Source organism: Ranitomeya imitator, chromosome 8 (assembly GCF_032444005.1).
Source record: "Ranitomeya imitator isolate aRanImi1 chromosome 8, aRanImi1.pri, whole genome shotgun sequence".
NCBI lineage: Eukaryota > Metazoa > Chordata > Amphibia > Anura > Dendrobatidae > Ranitomeya > Ranitomeya imitator.
Genome location: NC_091289.1, coordinates 47,519,176 through 47,542,148, shown reverse-complemented (window position 1 = coordinate 47,542,148; position 22,973 = coordinate 47,519,176). Strand labels below are relative to the sequence as shown.

General features: G+C 44.6%; 1 protein-coding gene across 3 annotated transcripts in view; it reads left to right on the top strand.

Moving 5' to 3' along the window:
• The first annotated feature begins 325 nt into the window (after nt 1-325).
• The window catches only part of KCTD17 (potassium channel tetramerization domain containing 17), a 28,507-nt gene continuing 5,859 nt past the window's right edge, over nt 326-22,973 (top strand). Inside the window, exons 1-3 of one of the 3 annotated variants that reach the window (XM_069736855.1) lie at nt 326-972; nt 1,143-1,251; nt 8,762-8,847. In XM_069736855.1, coding sequence (XP_069592956.1) covers nt 784-972; nt 1,143-1,251; nt 8,762-8,847 — 384 coding nt within the window. In that variant the 5' untranslated portion in view covers nt 326-783. The remainder of the gene's footprint in view (nt 973-1,142; nt 1,252-8,761; nt 8,848-22,973) is intronic. The other 2 variants (XM_069736854.1, XM_069736856.1) reach the window with 2 other exon arrangements.

The window sequence follows — 22,973 nt, the reverse complement described above, 5'->3', positions numbered from 1 at the left end:
AGACCGAAAATATGCTCTTCTGCACCTGTTCTTATGGGTAGAAATGATTTCTGTGCTCATCGTAACATAAATTGAGGAACTGATCCTAGATAGCTATCTACAGATGGACCAGTGTGAAGTGAAGGGTCTACTGCTGGACAGGTGTGGGACAACTCTGGAGGTCAACTCACTTCACTTGTGCGTGAATATTGTAGAAGCCACGCTTCTGTAGGCTATGTATTGCATAACATTTCCAAGACTTTTTTTTTCTCTTAATCTTGTTATATTCATTGTCGTTTTGCAATTCTAGAACGAGGCAAATTTCACTTGGCATTGAAGGGGTTTCACATTGAGAAATGAAAATCAGGGAACAGCACTGGCAGGGTGAGAGTCGCTGCTGACAGCTTGTTGTGGAAGCGAGAAACATGATCCAATGACAGATGGGACTCAGAGAGTCAATGAGATAGGTATCTGAGCAAAGCACACCTGTGGTGGCAACCTATCCCATGAGAGAGGGTGTGGTGATCGGGACGACGACCGGGGAACAAGAGACGCGACAGGAGTAAAAAGGAAAAGATGTGATGGTTAAAGAGTAATTAGTGAACGCATTGTTGGAGCGAAGCAAGCGAAGAGTGAATCATGAACATCAGCGATAGCTGCGCTGGAATCAGACAGGGGCAACGAGTTCTGTAGGAACTGGAATTACCGTAGTTGCCTGAATAGATCCCGGACTCCGTTTTGGAAATAATTTGGATTTGCAGTTACTAGAAACGTGTGCATGATACAAGCTAATGAAATAAGAAGATGGAGAGGTCACCACCACCTGAGGTTCCGAATGACCTTGCCACACAGAGAACGGCTTCTGATGGAGGAAAGTGGGTGCGTCTGAACGTCGGAGGCACAGTGTTCCTTACTACAAAACAAACCCTCTGCCAGGAGCCCAACTCTTTTCTTTGCCGTCTCTGCCAGGAGTCCCAATTGTTGTCTGAGACGGTGAGACTTTCAAGCTTCATTGTTCTACTATCTGATCATTCCGGTCTCATCATGTTGTTAACGGCACCCTCAATGTTTTAGCTAATGTTTTATCATCGCGGACGTTTGTATATTTTTTTTTAACATTCCTTCTCTTTTTTTTGCTTTTATCTCCTCTTTTATGTTTTTAGGATGAGACTGGGGCGTTTCTTATTGACCGGGATCCATCGTACTTTGATGCAATCTTACGGTACTTGCGATATGGTAAACTGGTCATAGATAAGAATATATCCATCGAAGGTAAAAAATATTTTATTTACCAGTTTTGTTATCTTTTTCTTCTCATAATGTGAAATACAGCACACGAAAGTTTACGGTTTCGCATTAAACTTTATTTTTCGACATTGGTTCCAAAAACATAGAGGATAGGCGTTTAGAGATGGCCTCGCTTCTCGTAGAAGATCAATGAATCCACACTCTTCTATAAGCCGCGCCGTCATCTCTAAACACCTATCCTCTACTTTATCCATTTCTATACAGAAGAAGGGGATCTTCTACCTATTGGCGCGACTCTATGGTCTTCTTAAATCCCAGGATTTTATTGGGGTTGTGACAAATCGCAATTCCGCCAAGTGAGCACCCACCCACTCTCATGTATCCCTTAGTGCACCCTATGTGCTCTTGTCTCACCTCCATTTCAGGTGCTAAAAAAGTGCTGTGCCGCGATAGTATATAAAGATACCTGCCAAATTATATAGAATTATTCTGCACCACGATTGCTGCAAAGGTGACCTGCTACGTTCTTATCTAATTACTATATTGCAGAAAGTAAGGAAAATACCTAGAAGTAAACTATATGGGCAAAGTATTGGGCACTATATTTGCTTTTCTTCACTACTTTGCAGCTATGGCAGTTTCCACTGTTTTGGAAAGGCTTTTACAAGAATTTGAAGGTGTTTCTTGGAATTTTTTACCATTACGCCAGACGAGCACTTGTGAGGTCAGACACTGATGTTAGAGGAGAGGACCAGGCACACAATATCTAGTTCATCCCAAAGATGTCGGATGGGGTTGAGGTCAGGGCTGTGTGCGGCCGGTCATGTTCTTACGCACCAAACTCCTCCAACGACGTCTTTATGGATCATGTGCACTGGGTACGGGAACAGAAACGGCCATTCCCCAAACTGTTTCCACAATATTGGACTATAATAATTGTCCAAAATATCTTGTATCCTGAATTATTAAGATCTCTCTTCATTGGAACTAAGGGGCGGATGCCGAACCCTGAAAAACTACTCAATGGCATTATCCCTGCTCCACCAAACTTAACAGCTGGCACAATACAGTACGGTGGGTAATGTTCTCACCAAACCCCGACTCGTTCATCAGATGCCAGATAGAGAAGTGTGACCGATCACTCACAAAACACATTTCCACTGCTCCAGAGTCCAGTTTTGGCTGTTTTACACCCCTCCACCTGGTGATTGGCATTGTGATTGGTGATGAAAGGCTGCATGCCACTGCTCTGCAATGGAAATCCAAGTTATTAAAGAAACCTGTCACCCCCAAAATCGATGGTGAGGTAAGCTCACCGCTATCAGGGGCTTATCTACAGAATTTCTGTAATGCTGTAGATAAGCCCCCGATGTTACCTGAAAAAGCAGAAAAAGACGTTAGATTATACTCACCCAGGGGCGGTCCCGCTGCTGGTCCGGTCAAATGGGTGTCTCAGGTCCGCTCCGGCGCCTCCTAGCTTCATTCCATGATGTCCTCTTCTGGGCTTTATGTCGCGGCTCCGGCGTACTTTGTCTGCCCTGCTGAGGGCAGAGTAAAGTACTGCAGTGCGCAGGCGACGGTCCTCTCTGACCTTTCCGCCTGCGCACTGCAGTAATTTGCTCTGCCCTCAACAGGGCAGACACAGTACGCCTGCGCCGGAGCCGCGGCGTGAAGACCAGAAGAGGACGTCATGGAATGAAGATGGGAGGCGCTGTACCGGACCTGAGACACCCATCAGAGCGGGACCGCCCCTGGGTGAGTATAATCTAACGTCTTTTTCTGCTTTTTCAGGTAACATCGGGGGCTTATCTACAGCATTACAGAAATTCTGTAGATAAGCCCCTGATGACGGTGAGCTTACCTCGCCATCGATTTTGGGGGTGACAGGTTCCCTTTAAGGTTTTGGATCAGTTTTTGAGTTGATCTAGGACTGTACAGTTATGGATTCAGTGGAGCATTGGCAACTTTTATGCCCAATGCTCCTCAGCACTCAATGATTCAATTTGTAACTTTACGTGGTTTGCCCCTTTAAAGAGTTGCATGCGGTTCCCTCCACTTTTCAATAATTCCATTCTCAGATGATGGTAGAATATTTAGAATGGGAGACATTTCACAAACTGACTTATTAAACCGCTGACGTCCTATTACAGGACCGCGCTGGTATCAATGAGTTCGCCGCCATGTTGGTCCTCTTATAAACTCTCTGTCGACTTGCAGTATATAGTATAAACAATCAAACCACTGCAGGTACAAGTCCACTAGGAAGGTGTAAAAATAAAAAGAAATGTTCTAAACAAAACATATGAAAGTTTAAATCATCCCCTCTTTTTCCAGTTCAAAAAATAAAGAAATAAAAAAAATATGGCTTTTGGTATCATCGTGTCTGTAAGAGTCTAGTCAAGATATAAATATATTTCAACCGTAGCTTAAATGCTGAAAACACAAAAAATATAAAATTAATAGTTTATTAATACTAATTAATAAATCATTTTTATAGTTTAGCGCACGCAAGAAACAAGTGCTCATAGAAGTCCGTCAGCAGTAAAAATAAAAAATATATATTGCTCTCAGAAAATTGTAATGCAAACCACCATTTGCAATTTTTCCACCTTTTCAGTGCACTTGCATTTATTTTTCCTATTGTTCAGTACATTGTATGACAAACCAAAGAATGTCAATAAAAACTACAATTCTTTCCACAATAAGCAAAGAAAATGATGACTCTTACAAAAATCTAAAGGAAAGAGTAAACATTACAGATGGATATTATATTGTGCATATGTTAAGGCCATGTAACGCTTCTTTCTCCTCCTGGGCAGATCAGATTTTCCCATTACTGAGATAGGAGATGACAGTTTGTGCTCATCAAGTTCTATAGAGAACTAGAACTGTCATTTTAGGAAAACGAGCAGAAGAATATCTGGTTCTGCCTCTAGCTCCTCCCTCCATAGAACTTTATGAACACCAACGGTCATCTCCTATATTAGTAATGGGAAAATCTGTCTTCACTAAATACAGATCAGGAGGAAGAAAACTAATTTCTCTGATAAGATAGATTACAAAACTTCTTATTGTAATGGGTACTATTGATTTATTGAATAACAATGAAAACAACAGTTAGTCTTTAAGAAGTTCCCTTCCTCTATTGACCACCCCTCTTTCCAGGCCTTTGAGGGCCATAATCACATGTCCTTGCTTACTCCACCTTTGTAGAAGTTTAGGCTGTGGAGGCTCTTAGCAAGCCATGCTTCTCGCAAGCAAAAGAGACCGACCTGTCATACAGACCAATAGTGGTTCCTATTGACCAATATTCCTCAAGTACGGTCTTCAAGAGCCACAACAGGTCATGTTTTCAGGATTTCCATAGTATGGCCCAGGTGATAATTGCATCACCTGCACAGGCAATAATTCCACCATCTGGGCCATACTAAGGGAATCCTGAAAACATGACCCGTTGGTGGCTCTTGAGGACCGGAGTTGTGGAACACCGCTATAGACCATGCACAGTGACTATACCCCCGTCCTCCTCTTGGCACCAAGCCCACCTCTTTGTCTGCACCGCCAAACTGCTCCTTGCAGATCCCGTATAACATTGTGGTGGTGAAGACCATCCATGTTACCACATACGCAGCCTTCTTATGAGGGTCGGGCTCTCTCTACTCGCCATCTGCATCTCCCTCCTTCCTTATTAGTTGACGGTGAAGAACATCATCATTCCCCTCCACCAGACAATGCAGACAGTCATGGAAACGCTGCAGGGCATTGCCATCCATTGTCTGGACCACATGCAAAATAAGTGCATCCAAAAAACATATTTACAGTTTAAACAATTGCTACATAGCAGTCTCTTGGCCAACTAGTAAGTCTAAGGAACTGCGTCATGACCTTTGCTGTACCGTGGAAGTTCAATGGAGTTGTTGAGGGTGGGCTCAGGAACTAAACTTGCTCCATACACAGCAGAATAAGGGGCTCCTGCTGCAATGCAAAACATAAGCAATAAGGCTGATCTCAGCTGTTTAACCCCGTACGTGCCATGGTCTATAAACTATGGCAGTGGAGGTGAACCCATGGCACGCAGAGCCCTCACTGTCCAGCCCCTACTTCAGATGGATCTGCGTCCTCGGACTCATATCCAGCTGAAATGTATTGTAGCGCACGAACTGGCTGCGGTGTTCGTGTGCAGCAATAAATGCTGCTGGCCAATCAGAGGCCTGCAGCTGAGGTCAGAATACACGAGACTGGGCGCATGGCAGGGACGTCATGTGCATCTGTCGCTTGGACACTGTAGTCAGCTGCTGGCTTTTGAAGGTGACGTGACACGGCAGGGGAGAGGAAGAAAGGTGAGTAGAGTGTGTATTGTGTTCTTTTCTATACGTTAAACAACGTGGCACCGGCCAGATGGGGGACATATACAGGATGGGGACATAAATATACATGGATGGGGGACATATACCAAGATGGGGACATATATACTTGGATGGGGACATATCCTTGTTGTATATGTCCCCTTTCTGGAATATAGCCCTCATTCTTGTATATATGTCCCCATCCTGGTATATGTCCCCCATCCTGGTATATGACCCTCATCCTGGTAGATATGTCCCCATCTTGGTATGAGGGTCATATACCGGGATGGGTGACATATAAGAGGATCGGGACATATGTAAATAGGGGACATATACCAAGATGGGGACATATCTACCAGGATGAGGGTCATATACCAGAATGGGGGACATATACCAGGATGGGGACATATATACAAGAATGAGGGCCATATTCCAGGATGGGGACATATCTACCAGGAAGAGGGTCATATACCAGGCATATATGTGGATTGGAGGCAGATACAAATATGGGGAAGCATATACATGGATTAGGGGAGCATATACAAGGATGGGGGACATATACCAGGATGGGGACATACAGTTGGGAAAAAAGTATTTAGTCAGTGACCAACTGTGCAAGTGTAAGGAGGTGAAGCGCAAGAAGAGTCCGGGGGTGGTTACCTTCTCGGCTGTATGCCTGGAACCATTGAGCTGTGCTACAGGTTCCCCAGGGGGCAGACTTAGAGACTGGGACAGGAAGGAAGCCGGGCAGAGAGCGGGAAAGGCACGGGAGCAAGGAACTGAGCAGCGATCAGAGCAGGGTGCAGCTGCGCTCCAGGAGAGAGAGAAAGCTCCCGGTCAGAGGACAAATACATGAGAGCAGTCTCTGCTGTGACTGGAGAGGGGCGCTTTGAGACTCGTGTAGAGACATTGGCCCGTGTAGAGACTGCGACCCCTGGTACCTGTGGTATCAGTACAGAGACTGTGACCCCTGGTACCCACGGTATCAGTGCAGAGCCCCTGATTCCTGGTGAGAGACTTAATAATAGACTGACCATCGTTTTCCCGGGATAGGCTGTGCTGTAAAAGCTAAAGACTCAGAGCCTGTGCATATTACATTAACTCCCGAAACCCCAGGCAGCGGGCTCCTAGAGACTACTCAGCCCACGGACAACAGAGGGACGACAAGTGCCGCTGTTTCTCGGCGCCTACGTTGGAGAAGACGACCCTTCAAGCAAGTCCTCATCTCATCAGACTGATAAGTGTCCTTTTCTCAAGAAATCCTGCTTACTTCTGTTACACTGTTTGACTCCCATATTTTTGCACTGTTTTATTGCTAGTTATATTCCATTGCTTCCTACCTGCGAGGAGAACCTGATTCCTGTTATTAAACCCCTCAACTGTTGGTCTGTCTGTTCCGTGGTGACATACTCAGTACCTGCATACTATTACACAAGTTCCCCCACTTAAAAAAAGATGAGAGAGGACTGTAATTGACATCATATGTAAACCACAACTATGAGAGTCAAAATGAGAAAACAAATCCAGAAAATCACCTTGTCTGATTTGGCAAGATTTATTTTGCAAAATATGGTTGAAAATAAATATTTGGTCACCTAAAAACATGCAAGATTTCTGCCTCTCTCAGACCTGTAACTTTAAGAGTCTCCTCTGTCCTCTACTCATTACATGTAGTAATGGCACCTGCTTGAATGATCAGTATAAAAGACACCTGTCCACAACCTCAAACCGTCATACTCCAAACTCCACTATAGTGAAGACCAAAGAGCTGTCGAAGGACACCAGAAGCAAAACTGTAGCCCTGCACCAGGCTGGGAAGACTGAATCTGCAATAGGCAAGCAGCTTGGTGTGATGAAATCAACTGTGGGAGCAATAATAAGAAAATGGAAGACATACAAGACCACTGGTAATCTCCCTCGATCTGGGGCTCCATGCAAGATCTCACCCCATGGGGTCAAAATGATCACAAGAACGGTGTGCAAAAATCCCAGAACCACACGGGGGGACTGAGTGAATGACCTGCATAGAGCTGGGACCACCGTAACAAAGGCTACTATCAGTAACACACTATGCCACCAGGGACTCAGATCCTGCAGTACTAGACATGTCCCCCTGCTTAAGCCAGTACATGTCCTGGCCCATCTGAAGTTTGCTAGAGAGCCTTTGGATTATCCAGAAGAGTATTGTGAGAATGTCATATGGTCTGATGAAACCAAAGTAGAACTGTTTGATAGAAACAAAATGCGTCGTGTTTGGGGGAGACAGAATGCTGAGTTGCATCCAAAGAACACCAAACCTACTATGAAGCATGAGGGTGGCAACATCATGCTTTGAGGCTGTTTCTCTGCAAAGGGACCATATCCATGGATCTTTCTCAGCCATCAGCTCACAGCTGTCTGTTTAGCCTTTGCTGGTTATTAAAAATAGATGGGACACAACATCACTTTTTATTTGGGTCCCCCTTTTAATAACCAGTAAAGGCTAAGCAAACAGCTGTGAGCTGTTATTAGTAGACTGAGAACCTTTATGGCTATTGGCCTCTTCCCATAATATTATCACCAGCCCCCGGCTGTCTGCTTTCCCTCAGCTGGTTAGGAAAATGATGGGGAACCCCATGCCAATTTTTTTTTAAAGGTATTTATTTAATAACCGTGATACACAGATGGTGGGTGCGGACCACAACTCTCATGAGCCTCGCCTGGTCGCGTTGATCACATGGAGACTAGGCGTCTGGGAACAGTCCTAACTGTAAAGCTTTTCCCAGATGTGGGTACGTGTCACATTGATGACACAGATGTCATCCGTGTGTCATCAGTCTGCACGTGTGCGATACGTATTACTGACTATGTTGCAGGCAAAAAACGGATATGTCTAAGCATTTTGCACACGGTCTGTGGAAACACACTGACATGTGCGCAGACCTGTAGATTTGAAAGGGTCTACGTATGTAAGAGTCTCCACTACATGTGAAAATTGTCACCATACCTACTGAAGACACTGACATGTGAAGGGGGCTTAGTATGTATCCTTTTGTAAAGTCTCAAATTTTTCAATCATGGTTAGGATGTTGATAACAGTTACAAAAAAAGTAATTTTCCTAACGGTTGAACGTATTTGTGTTTGTTTTTAATAAATATTCTTCATATTTTATGTTTATCCCTCGTTTATGGTGCTGTATCTGTTGCAGGAGTGTTAGAAGAGGCCGAGTTCTACAACATTGCTTCTTTGGTGAAAATAATACATGGGAAATTGGAGGAAGCTGAAATCAATAAGGTAATTCAGAGCAATATAATAGTACACTATCCCAGCAGTAAATTCTTAGAAAAATACAGCTCTGGCAAAAATTAAGAGACCACTGCAAAATGTTCAGTTTGTCCGAGTTTTCTCTTTTTATAGGTATATTTTTTAGTAAAAATGTAAATTGTTATTTTATTCTATAAACTACTGACAACATGTCTCCGAAGTTCCAAGCAATGAATTTTGTATTTATTTTCTGAAAATGAGAAATGGTCAAAATAAAAAAATGCATTGCTTGCAGACCTCAAATAATGCAAAAAAAAAACCAAGTTCATAATTAGTGATGAGCGAATATACTCATTACTCGAGATTTCCCGAGCATGCTCAGGGGTCCTCCGAGTATTTTTTAGTGCTCGGTGTTTTAGTTTTTCTTGCCACAGCTGAATAATATACATCTGTTAGCCAGCTTGATTACATGTGGGGATTCCCTATCAACCAGGCAACCCCCACATGTACTTATGCATGCAGATGTAAATCATTCAGCTACGGCAAGAAAAACTAAATCTCCGAGCACTAAAAAATACTCGGGGGACCCCCGAGCGTGCTCGAGAAATCTCGAGTAACGAGTATATTCGCTCATCACTATTCATAATCATTTAGAAACAACAATACTAATATTTTAACTCATAAAGAGTTCAGGAATCAATATTTTGTGGAATAACCATGAGTTTTACCCACATGCATCTTGGCATGCTTTCCCAGGCTTTCACACTGCTTTTGGGTGACCTTATGCCTCTCCTGGTGCAAAAATGTAAGCATTTCTTCTTTGTTTGATGGCTTGTGACTATCCATCTTCCTCCTGATTACATTCCAGAGGTTTTCAATGGGGTTCAGATCTGGAGATTGGGCTGACCATGACAGGGATTTGATGTGGTGGTCCTTCATCCGCACCTTGATTGACCTAGCTGTGTGGTATGGCGCATTGTCCTGCTGGAAAAACTAGTCCTCAGAGTTGGGGATCATTGCCTGAGCAGAAGGAATCAACTGTTTTTCCAGGATAACCTTGTATACGGCTTGATTCATATATCCTCCACAAAGATTAACCTTCCCAATTTCAGCCTTGCTGAAGCCATCCCCAGATCAACACCTGGTCATCTAATGGTTAGACGGAGACCCGCAGAGGCATACAAGCCACAGTGTCTTGCACCCACTGGGAAATTTGTTGGAGGATCGGGGATGATCTGGGGATGCTGTCCATGTCCCTGTCATGGCCAGCCCAATCTCCAGACCTGAACCCCATTGAAATCCTCTGGAATGTAATCAAGAGAAAGATGGATAGTCACAAGCCATCAAACAAAGAAGAACTGCTTACATTTTTATACCAGGAGTGGCATAAGGTCACCTAAAAGCAGTGTTAAAGACTGGTGGAAAGCATGCCAAAATGCATGAAAGCTGTGATTAAAAATCAAGGTTATTCCAAAAAATATTAATTTTTGAACTCTTCCTGAGTTAAAACATTAGTATTGTTGTTTCTAAATGATTATGAACTTGTTTTTTTTTTTGCATTATTTGAGGTCTGAAAGCAATGCATCTTGTTGTTATTTTGACCATTTCTCATTTTCAGAAAATAAATACAAAATTTATTGCTTGGAACTTTGGAGACATGTTGTCAGTAGTTTATAGAATAAAAGAACAATTTACATTTTACTCAAAAATATACCTATAAAGAGAAAAATCAGACAAACTGCACATTTTGCAGTGGTCTCTTAATTTTTGCCAGATCTGTATATGTAGATAGCAGTGGTGTAACTTCAATGTAATGAGCCCCAATGTAAAAGCTTCAAAGAAGTCGCCATGCATCTTTATTAGTCCTTATTAGCATTGGTTTTCTTATATGTCTCAGACTGACCTTTTGGCCCCCTTAGGCTTCAGGAGTCAGGTTTGATTCAAACCCTGCAACCACTATAGATATGCATCTTATAAACAGTGTTTCTGGAAAAATATACTTTCAGAGTCACAGGTAAGATAAAATAGAGTCCAAATCACCTTCAGTGTAGCGTTAAAATCCATTCTTACGGGTCAGTGTCAAACATAATTATATTCTATTCTCGTTTAGCCTTCACCAAGTCACCATTAAGTAGACACCAGAAAGTGTATTCATGAAGTCTGTGTCGAAACCATTGTTTTTTGCAGGCCTATCAAGTACAGATCACTTGGAACACTAAACACATCATACTGTTTTCATAGGGCATGTCAATTAACTGCCTGACCCTGAGTTTCACCATCTCAGCCTCTTCAGGGGCATTGACTCTAAAAAACTGCTTGCTACATCATGGTGACTGAGTGAGGAAGTGATTTGGTAGAAAGTATTCACAGCATCAACCTAAGGGTTCATACTCATCTGTGAGGAAAACGGACATGTGCAATCCGATAAAAAAAAAATCAGATTGCACTCTTATCAATATTAAGCCATGAGTCACGGCTCATCTGTGATTTTTTTTCCCAGCTGACATCAGACTGAGAAAAAAATTGAAGCATGCTGCAATTGTCCTCGTATCTTGGACGAGACTTGCTAATGCAAGTTAATGGGTGTGAGAAAAAAAATCGCATGGTAATCAGACTATGCAAGTGCCGTGTGATTTTTACATGCTGATGTCCTTTGAATAGCCAGCAATTCATCTGCCACATACAGTAAAATCACAGTGTGGCCTGACACAATAGAATAGATAGAATATATATTTTTACATAGAATAGATAGCTATACAGATGTCAGTGACATATATAATTAGTACAGTGCTTGTGCAGCTTACTGTACATCTATTTTATTATGGAATAAATTATTTTCGGAAAAAAATTGCTTGGGATCCCCCAACATTTTAGTAACCATAAGAGGGAAAGCAGACAGCGGGGTAGATGTTTATAGCCAGAGAAAGGAGTAATAACCATGGAGCTTCCAAGGCTATTAATATCAGCTTACAGCTGTATACTTAGCCTTTCCTGGTTATTAAAATGGGGAACTCCCTCCCAAAAATGATGTAGGGTCTCCCTATATTTAATAATAAGCAAAGACTAGGCAGACAGCTGCAGGCTGATATTAATAGACTTAGAAGGGGCCATAAATATTGGCCCCTTCCCAGACTAAGAATTAAGCTTTCAGCTGCCCCAGCAAGGGCGCGTCCATAAGATGCGCACTTAGGCTCACTCTTCCCAGTTGCCCTGTAGTGGTGGCAAGTGGGGTGATAGTTAGGGGGGTTGATGTCACCTTTGTATTTTCAGGTGACATCAAGCCCAGAGGTCAGTATTGGAGAGGTGTCTATAAGACATCCCCATTACTAACTCCACACTTATTTTGTAAATAAGCACACAACCAGAATAAAGTCCTTTAATTGAAAGACTGACACAGACTTCTTTAATTAATCTAAATTAAACCATACTCACGTCATTGCCCAGTCCACTGAAGCCAATGTCCCCTGTAACAGAATTAAAATAATAAACAACCATATTCCTCACCTGTTCACCAAGAAGATAATAATCCATTTTGTGCCACAATGGGTCTAGCTCTGCTGCATCTAGGTGGCAGGCTTCATTGTTGCATTATGCAACTATAAAGCCTGCCATCCACCAGAGGCACCGATCTGTGCGTGACTTCTCAGCTCAGCACCTCTCGGTGAATTCCTTTCAGCTCACTGACATCACCAACCACGAGCATGGGAAAGTTCACACCCTCGCGGTGTTGTCAGAAAGGTCCCGTGAGTTCACAGCCAATGAACTCAGTTCAACTCACTAACATCAGCGCGAGCGCCGTGGGAAAAATTTTAACGGTACATGTGTTATTATTTTGAAATATGAGAATGGAGAAGGGGTTGCCCGAGTAGTCGTCAACGGCTTTAACCCCTTTCTAACATCAGATGGGATAGTACATCCGACGTCAGAAGCCCTGCTTTGAGGTGGGCTCCGGCAGTGAGCCCACCTCAAAGCTATGACATGTCAGCTGTTTTCAACAACTGACATGTGCCCATAATTGGTGCAGGCCTATTAACTAGTTAAATGCTGCTGTCAAACAGCAGCATTTAGCGCGTGCTTCTGGCCACCAGAAATAAGCACACCGTTGACCCCCGTCACGTGATCGGGGGTCAGCGGTGCATCAGCATGACAACCAGAGGTCTCCTTGAGACCTCTATGGTTGTTGATGCTGGATTGCTATGAGCGCCACCCTGTGGTCGGCGCTCATAGCAATGCAGTAATTCTGCTACATAAGGGCGATCTAGTCTCCCATGGAGGCTATTGAAGCATACCAAAAGCTTAAAAAAATCTGATTAAAAATATGAAAAAAAAAATAAAAGTTCAAATCACCCCCTTTCGCCCCATTCAAAATAAAACAATGAAAATAAAATCAAACATAGACATATTTCACTGCGTTCAGAATCGCCCGATCTATAAAAAAAAGGATTAACCTGATCGCTAAACGGCGTAGCGAGAAAAATATCAAAATGCCAGAATTATGTTTTTTTGGTCACCGTGGCATTGAATTAAAATGCAATAACGGGTGATTAAAAGATCGTATCTGCACAAAAATTGTATCATTAAAAACATCAGCTCGGCACAAATGGAAAATGGAGATGCTACGGGTATCGGAAAATGGCACAATTTTTTTTTTAGCAAACTTTGGAATTTTTTTCACCACTTAGATAAAAAAAAAACTAGACTTGTTTGGTGTCTATGAACTTGTAATGACCTGGAAAATCATAATGGCTGGTCAGTTTTAGCATTTAGTGAGCCTAGCAAAAAAGCCAAACAAAAAACATGGTAGAATAGCACTTTTCAATAAAAAGTAATGGCTCTGGGAATGTGGGGAGCAAAAAAATGAAAACGCAAAACCGAAAAAAGCTCCGGTCATGAAGGGGTTAAATCTAGACACAAAGAAGAAGTGTTGTCACAAAAACACAGGATGTGACTTATGTTGGACTAATTTTGCTTGTGATCAAAATAAGATAATTTAGCAGGATTATTACACTTTAAGGCCTTATTTATACAATTTTTTTAAATCCACATCTCAGTCCGCTCTTATCCAAACACGTTCTGTTTTTATGTATTTACGGTCAGTGCGTCATCTATTTTCATTGTACGGGAAAAATGAATCAATTGGTTGTTTTTCAAACATCTCCTTGGCACAACAGAGTTGGTGCGAAACGACTTGTAAGACTTGGTCTAACAGCCACATCAGTAATCTGTGACCGCTGGATGGGAGACTTGAGAGCCGCTTCCTACCTCTCCGGCATCCATGGCTCTTCTTTTGATTAGCCGGCCAGATGCAATTTCAGCATTGCAGTGCGACGCACATGTGATGTTACTTCAGGCTAATCAAAAATAGAGCCATGGGTGTTAGGAGGTAGGAGGCGTTTTTTTAGGACTCCAGCCCAGCGACCACAGATTACTGATGTGACCAATGGACTGGGTCTTGCGAATCGATTTGCACCAACTCTGTAAACCAACCATGACGTCTAGACTTTCTTTTCCTAATTGTGTTTCATCAAAAATGTCTGAATTGTCTTTTGCTGAGGTCTGAGTTTTGGAGTTCTATGGTCTTTTCATACATCATTGATATCCAGGAAAGGCCGTACTGGGCCCCTGGCCCTCAAGGGAGGCCAGCATGATGGGGTCACGGGGAATGGCAGAGCCTCAGGGTGGGCAAGGGCAAGTCGGGGTTAAATAGTTTGCTTGGGCTGTGTATTTTTGAATTTGGACAGGGGGGGGCAGGGTTTGGATGAGGCAGGGAGGAGCAAGCGGGGGGAGCTTACTGAGGGGGTGATTTGGATAAGAAACCGACAATTTCACCTCAGCAACTGCCACGCTCACCTGCTGGTCCGGCGGTGGCTGAAATCCCCAGTGATGGACGTGGAGGCCTTATTGCAGAGACTGCGCAAACAGGCCAGCACACAGGGCACCGAATGGCTGCAGCAGTCCATAAGCAGCCTTCCGGACGGAGCGGTGACGGGACTAGCCCAGGTACCTGCAGAGGGACGCCGGCCGCGGAGGTCCAGGCCTCCGGCGTGCTTGAGCCCCGACGTCACCCCTTGGGCCAGACGCCGTATTAGGAGCCCCTCTAGGGACCCTCCGGCAGGAGACGCGAGCGGCGGTGCAGCAGCGGCCCGCGGCAGAGCCGGGAGGAATCCGGCAGCACTGTGGGGCATGCAGCAGGAGGAGGTGTCGGCCTCCTCGGCGCGTGACTCACCAGGTGGCGGGACCAGGAGCGGCGGGCTGCGCCAGGTCAGGTGAGCATGCTCGGCGCAGAGGAACGGGCGCTTCCAGGAGGCGGGGGCCTTATTCCCAGGCCTCTCGGCATGTGGCATCTAATGGGTGGCGTTCTGCTGGCCCTGTCAGCAGCGCTCTGCCTGGGACGGGGCAGGGAGCTGGAGGGCTGACTTCCTCTAGCCAGCGCAGGCCGAGCTGAGTCCATCCAGGGGGTCTGGCCATGTCACAGCTGCAGATAGGAGCACTTCCCGGCACAGGCAGCATTACGCTGGCTCAGGCATCTTCACAGCGGTGGCGTCAGCAGCAAGGGACCCTGCACCTTCGGATGGGGTGTCACAGGACAGCAGTCGGCCGTCTGACTTACCCGGGGACCAACGGATGGAGAACTCAGGAAAGGAGCACGTACATCTGGCTTCAGGATCTTCGGCTGCCGGGTCCACAGCGCTCGGACAGCTAAGTGAGGACAATCCTTTTCTTTCATGTACCCCTGTGTTAGCTCCCTCTGTCAGTGTTAGTAGGGATGTATTTATGGGGGGGGTCGGGGGGGTTAGGTCTTATCATGCACGGGCTTAGAGATCTGGTGGCGCTATGGGGATCGGGTGGGGGTTCAAACCTGGGTTCTTCTCCTTCTGCGGCATGGCTTGGGAATCTGGGGGAAGTTTCGGGTTTGAGGGTTCTCTGGGGGGGTTCACTGATATGAGTTCTAGGAGTATGTCATCAGATAACGTGGGGAATGATGCTGCGGCGACGAGTGCTGCCGTACCTTCAGTTAGCGTGTCTGTTGCCAGTCAGGCAGGGGAAGCGGAAAAAGATACCTCAGTGCCTTTGGATGACGCGGCCCGTGGGGAGGTATACGTTTGTTTCGAGGGACCATTGGGGGCACACTTAAAAAGTGGAACCAGGGAAAAAATTTGGAAAGGGGAATACATGGAAATATTCTCCTTATTACCATTAGAGCATTTTCAATTGGACAGGCTGCGCAAAGATGATTTAAAAAAAGAGGAGGAAGAAAAAAGGCGTTTTAGGCTGATTCCTAGGACGTTTTCTAATTGGTTACAGGCATTCGCCATTTTGGCGAGTGTGATTGGTGAGAGGTCCCCCGAGAACTGCTCGGGGATTTTTTGTTAGATGGATGCGATTGGGGAAGCTTATCGGACTTACGGGGGCCAAGGTTGGCTCAGATATGATGAACAATTCCAGCAACGGAAGGCCATTAGGCCTAGTATTCAGTGGGATCACAAAGATATAGCTTTGTGGACGAAGGTTATGGTGCCATCACGCTTTGGGTCAGGCAGCCAGTCGTTTTCTGGAAGCGCTGGGGGTTCAGGGCAGTTGGGACACTCAGCGGCAATGCAAAGAGGACTGTGCTTTGCATTCAATGAAGGGTCATGTAAATTTGGTGGAAAATGCAAATTCAAGCATGAATGTGCAACTTGCGGGGGACCGCACGGGTCCTCCAAATGTTTTAAGGGTGGCAGACAGAGAAGCAGAGACGGTTCTGAAAAAAGGAATGATGCCAGTTCGTCTGGACGTGATGGTGCCATTTCTAAATAGGTACCCTGATTCACCAGCTGCAGCTTTGTTAGAAGGAGGTTTTCGGGATGGTTTCCGTATTCCATTCGTGCATGCGGACATAAATTTTCCACAAAAAATTTGAAACTGGCTCTACAATTTCCTGACGTGGTTGCTAAAAAGCTGGAGAGCGAAGTTAAATTGGGTAGGATGGCCGGCCCTTTTCCAGTGGCGCCTATACGCAATCTGAGGGTTTCCCCATTGAGCGTGGTACCAAAGAAGGAACCCAATAAATTCAGATTGATTTATCATCTGTCCTTTCCGAAAGGGTCCTCAGTAAATCATGGAATTGACCCTCACTTATGTTCGGTGATTTACACTTCATTTGATGCGGTTATGGATTGGGTTTGGGTATGTGGGGGTGGCGCACTGTTGGCGAAAACGGATATCGAAACGGCTTTCAGGCTACTACCGGTTCACCCGGAGAGTATGCATCTCCTGGGTTGCTATTGGGATGGAGGTTTTTACGTCGATCGCTGTCTCCCCATGGGTTGTTCCCTTTCCTGCGCGTACTTCGAAACTTTTAGCACCTTTTTGGAGTGGGTGGTGAAAGACGTGTCGGGCTTGAAATCCTGCATTCACTATCTGGAAGTACCGATTGGTCGGTGCTATTGCACACTATGGAGAGAGTGTGCAAGATTTTCGGAGTTCCTTTAGCTCCGGACAAAACTGTGGGTCTAATCACTGTTCTGAGATGTCTGGCTATAAAAATCGATACCTTAGAAATGGTGTGCAGGCTGCCTGGGGATAAGGTTAGCGCTCTGAGCGAAGAGGTGTCTAGGGCATGTAGTGCTAAAAAATTGAAGCTGAGGGAGGTACAATCTTTGCTTGGCAAATTGAACTTCGCTTGCCGTATTATGCCGATGGGAAGGGCATTCTGCCGCAGGTTGTCGTTGGCGACCAGGGGCGTTCGATCTCCGCTTCATTTTATCAGACTAAGGAAGGAATTGCATGAAGATTTGGCAGTATGGGCAAATTTTTTTGAGAATTACAACGGAAAGTCTATCTGGATAAAACCGGTTGTGAATTCAGATGATTTGGGTTTCATCATTGCCGTGGTGGATGATCGTGGTTTTGGTTTGTTTTTTCAAGGCAGTTGGTTGTTGGCTGAATGGCCTGGTTTCTGGTGGGAGCAAGGTTGGCTACAAAATCGGGTTCTTCCTCATTTGTTCCCTATCGTTGTTGCGTTGTCGTTATGGAGTAACAGTGTGTGAGACAGGAAGATTAATTTTCCATGTGGGTCCGATGCGGTTGCCGTGGCGATAAATTCACTGTCGGCCGATTCACTGGCGGTAGTAAAAATTTTGCAGCGTTTGGTGTTTTTGGGCTTATCTTTGAATTTGTGGATTGTGGCGGAGGTCAGGTCGATGGCTTTTAACCCTGTCTCTGTTGCTCTTTCTCACTTGCAGGGAGATCGTTTTCGAGAATTGGTACCTAAGGTGGAGTCGACAGGCCAGGAGTGCCCAGCGGAGTTATGGAAGCTTCCTGGCGGGCAGTAGATTATCTGTTTCAGAACTGTTTATCGACTAGGTCGTGGAGTCAGTATCAGCATGCATGGGGTACTTGGGAAGAGTGGGGTGTTTCTTTAGGGGCGGGACTACAGGACGAGAGAATAGATTATTGTTGTTGATCGGAGCATTTTAAAGAGTCAGGTTGGTCCGTGTCTAGAATGAACAAGTTGTTGGCGGGCATTGCATTCGGTTTTAAGGCTCGGGGCCTTAAGGACGTCACAAAGTCTTTTTTTGTAGTTCAGACGTTAAAGGGATGGAGAAAAGGTTGGGCGGTGAGCGATAAAAGACGCCCGGTATCATACGAGGTATTGTTAATTTTGGGCAATCAGTTAGCTTCGGTCTGTTCATCGCAATGGGAAATAATTCTTTTTAAGGCGGCCTTCGCATTAGCGTTCTTTGGAGCCTTTTGGTTAGGGGAGTTGGTCAGACCCTCTAAAAGAACCAAAGGTGGTTTGTTGAGGGACGACGTGGACGTGTATAATGATAGGGTAGTCATTCGGCTTCGATTTTCTAAGACAGACAGTCAAGGTAAAGGCTGTAAAGTGGTATTATTTAATTTGGCCGGTTCCCCGTTATTCCCGGTCCTGTGTGTCAATGCTTTCATGGGGATGGGCGAAGGATTGTCCAACCCCCTTTTGGTCCATGAGGACGTTCCTTTTCATCTCGATTTCAGTTCATAGCAGTTTTTAAGAAATGTTTGATCGCAGGGGGAATTTCACCGGGGGATTACAGTGGGCCCTCATTTAGAATTGGCGCAGCGACGGAAGCTGCCAGGAGGGGCCTGGGCGAGGAGGTGGTAAAAAAGATCGGTCGGTGGGAGTCGAAGATATTCATTTCCTATATCTGCCCGAACTTGGTCTAATGGTTTAATAGTTGAATTGTTTTTTTCTTATTGTTGTGTTATCTATTTCAGGCCGCGAGCACTGGCTGGTGTGGATCATGGGCCACTCTTTCGTTTTTTGGGCGGCTTGGCGGGCCGCAATTCAGCCGGACGGGCGGCAACTGGGGTTCTCAAGAGAGACAGCGATTCTGTGGTGGATCGGGAAACACGGAATGATATGGAGCCAGCTTTTGCCGGAGTTCCACCAGTTTGTTTGTTTGGATCGAGCTCCGGATGTGGTAGTAATTCATTTGGGCGGGAATGACTTGGGCAAAAGGCCCTGTAGGGAATTGATAAAGGACATAAAATTCGACATTTTAAAACTTTGGGCGGCGTTTCCGAAGTTGTTAGTTGTCTGGTCGGATATTATCCCGAGGAAGGTGTGGCGAGGTGCTCGCTCAATTGAGGGGATAAATAAGGCCAGAATAAAAGTAAATAGGGCGGTATCTCGGTTCAAGGTGCGGAATGGGGCATTGGTAGTGAGTCATGTAAATTTGGAATCCGGAAAGGGCGAATATTGGAGAGCAGATGGTGTGCATTTAAATGCAATTGGGGTTGACATGTGGTGTCTCGCTGTTCAGGAAGGAATTGAGATGGGTTTGAAGGTTTGGAGGGACACAAATGTTTGAGGTGTCAAAACATTTATGTTGGTGGCGGGGGAGGGAGGTCCTCGAAGTTGGAGGAAAGAGGGGAATGGCAAATTCTAGGGGGGGGGGACCTCTAGTGGTCCTGGACTCCCCCAGAGTGGATTGCGAGTGGATGTGGTAGATCAGCCCGTGGAGGGGCTGATTAAAGGATTTGGTAATCGGTTGGTTTGGCCGGGTTGGTCATTATCTGCCTCCGAGCTGGTGCTTAGTGGCTGGAGGCAAGACTAAGCCTGGAGGCCAAGGTACACAATTTGAATTTCTGCAAGGTTATTTTGAGGCTTCGAGGTCCACCACTCCCTGGGGGTATATTGTTTACATGTTGTATTTATGTTTAATAAAAGGCTGTTGTGGCCATTTAATCCAAATCTGGTGTAATGTCGTTATTCAGGAGGGGATCTTACGATAAGGCAGTTTACGAGAGATCCGATGCAGTAAGTAATTAAGGTTAGGCGTTTAAGTCAGTAAAGGCGGTCATGAGTCACGTGTACCCCTTACGTCAAGGACTTGTCCAAAACATATTAATTTGGAAAAAGTGTCTGTGATGGAAGCAATATAGATAATGAGAGCATCCGCCTCCTAGGTGCTCTTATGTAGTCTTATAGCTAAAGCAGTGCATCCTTGTGACTGTCACCGAGCAGCTGCTTATATCTGAATAAATCATAGGGAACACATTACACAGTTCACCGAACAATCCAAAACATTCTGCTTTTATCAGGCAGCAAAATAACCGGGTTAGCGTAATGTGACTGCAGGAAACTGCAAATTAAGGCATAAAAGACTAGATATGAGAAAAACCCGCAGCGGGCCGCCACTACATTCATAATATATAAATGATAAAATAAATATATATTGTGCATGTAATGAAAAATAAATTAGGTTGTTTCTTTTCGCATGATATCGGATGTGTCCCCTTGAGATGAGCAGTGTCATAAGTGGCTAGTAGCCTCTTCATCATATTATATAAAGCATCCATGAGAAAAAATGAACCATATAATTGCTGCCTGAAAAATCTTTCATATAAGGTCTTCTTTAGCTTCTCTAAGGAAATTTCTAGCACTGACTGACAGCCAGTCCTAATCCAGCTGTCAGTCTGTGCCGGGGGCGGTTACAGTTGCCAGTCACTATGCACAGAGCGGAGACTGAAATCCAGCCGGCGCCATCCCTATGACTGAAAGAGCGACCCTGCCATGAGGAATAAAGTTAATTTCCTCCTGGCAGTGAGGCTCTCAGTCCAGGCACTGCATGGTGTCAGAACGCAATTAACCTGCAGATTAACCCTGTATCTGCAGGTTAATAGAATTATTTTAAAGTTCCCTTTAAAAGGTCTTGTTAGCAAGGGTACAAAGATAGCAATAAATACATGGTGGCCATTTGAGGGCCTTAGGGAAGCTGTCGGGTTCCTTTTAAAAGAAAGTTGTGAAGTATGATATGCTGTCACTACTATTATAAAGAAATATATGGTGTACCAATTTTTTTTTACTAGACATTACTGTATGGAATAACACAACCCGCCAAAAATGATTGAAGCCTTGATCTATGCTGGAGGAAAGAGGCCAAATTGGGGGTCTGTCCATTTAATGTATGTTGTAGGAGCCTTTTGCAAGCACATGAGAAACAGAAGTCAAGGTTTTTGAAAATACCCAAAGACCTGATAATTAGCTGATATCGAAGGGAGAAGTCACATATGAGTCTACATTTCTTCTGCAGCATTCACTGCATATATATGTAAGCAGTATGTGCAGGCATTGAAATCATTGGATGGCTGTATAATGTATGGTTGACCCAGGTACGACAAGCCGGGAGCTGTGCTTGCATACCTGAAAGTGAAAGGGAGAAGATACAGATTTGATATTTGAAAAAACGTTTGACAGTGAGGGTGATCAATGAGTGGAACAGGCTGCCACGAGAGGTGGTGAGTTCTCCTTCAATGGAAGTCTTCAAACAGAGGCTGGACAGATATCTGTCTGAGATGGTTTAGTGAATCCTGCATTGAGCAGGGGGTTGGACACGATGACCCTGGAGATCCCTCCCAACTCTAACATTCTATGATTCTATGATACCGACTCTCTGCTATATAGTTACCCTGTGTCATATTGTCAAGAAAGTCCCTTATGGAGGCCTGTATTTCCATGGTAACTGACTACAGACAAGCTATTTGTAGTCTCATCCTGCAATCATACTACCTCCAGTCTGTCCCCAAAACATTAGCTAGCAAGAAATAGGGTAGTGATAAAACAGCAGGATCAGACTATACAGGGTTTCTTCCCACATTTTGCAAAGTTGCTTTGTTTTCTATGTTAGTTTTATTGTTATAATGTATTTAATTGGTTTATTAAGGTGTACATTCCTTAAAGGGGTTGACCACTACTCCGACAACCCCTTCTCAATCCATGTGTTTCCCCCTTATAAAATAATAACACTGAGGCCGGCGTCACACTCAGCGTATAAAAATACGGTCCATAATTTACGGCCGTAATACGCAGAAAAGTCCCCAAAATAGTGGTCCGTAGCTCCTCCGTAGGCAGGGTGTGTCAGCGTATTTCGAGCATGGCATCCTCCGTATGTAATCCGTATGGCATCCGTACTGCGAGATTTTCTCGCAGGCTTGCAAAACCGACATACGGACATACAATGGATCCATGTGCTCCAAAAAACATAAAAACATATATACTGTCTATATATATATATATATATATATATATATGTATATGTATATATATATATTAATATTTCATCCAGCGCGAGATAGCTTAAAAGCCGGTAATTCAATTGCCGTCTTTTGCTATCTCCTTCCTAAACCCGACATGATATGAGACCTGGTTTACATACAGTAAACCATCTCATATCCCTTTTTTTTTTTGCATAATCCACATTACTAATGTTAGTAGTGTGTATGTGCAACATTTGGGCTGTCTAGCTATTAAATTAAAGGGTTAAATGGCGGAAAAATTGGCGTGGGCTCCCGCGCAATTTTCTCCGCCAGAGTAGTAAAGCCAGTGACTGAGGGCAGATATTAATAGCCTGGAGAGGGTCCATGGTTATTGCCCCCCCCCTGGCTAAAAACATCTGCCCCTAGCCACCCCAGAAAAGTCACATCTGGAAGATGCGCCTATTCTGGCACTTGGCCACTCTCTTCCCATTCCCATGTAGAGGTGGGATATGGGGTAAGGAAGGGTTAATGTCACCTTGCTATTGTAAGGTGACATTAAGCCAGATTAATAATGGAGAGGCGTCAATTCTGACACCTATCCATTATTAATCCAATAGCATGAAATGGTTAAAAAAACACACACACAATAT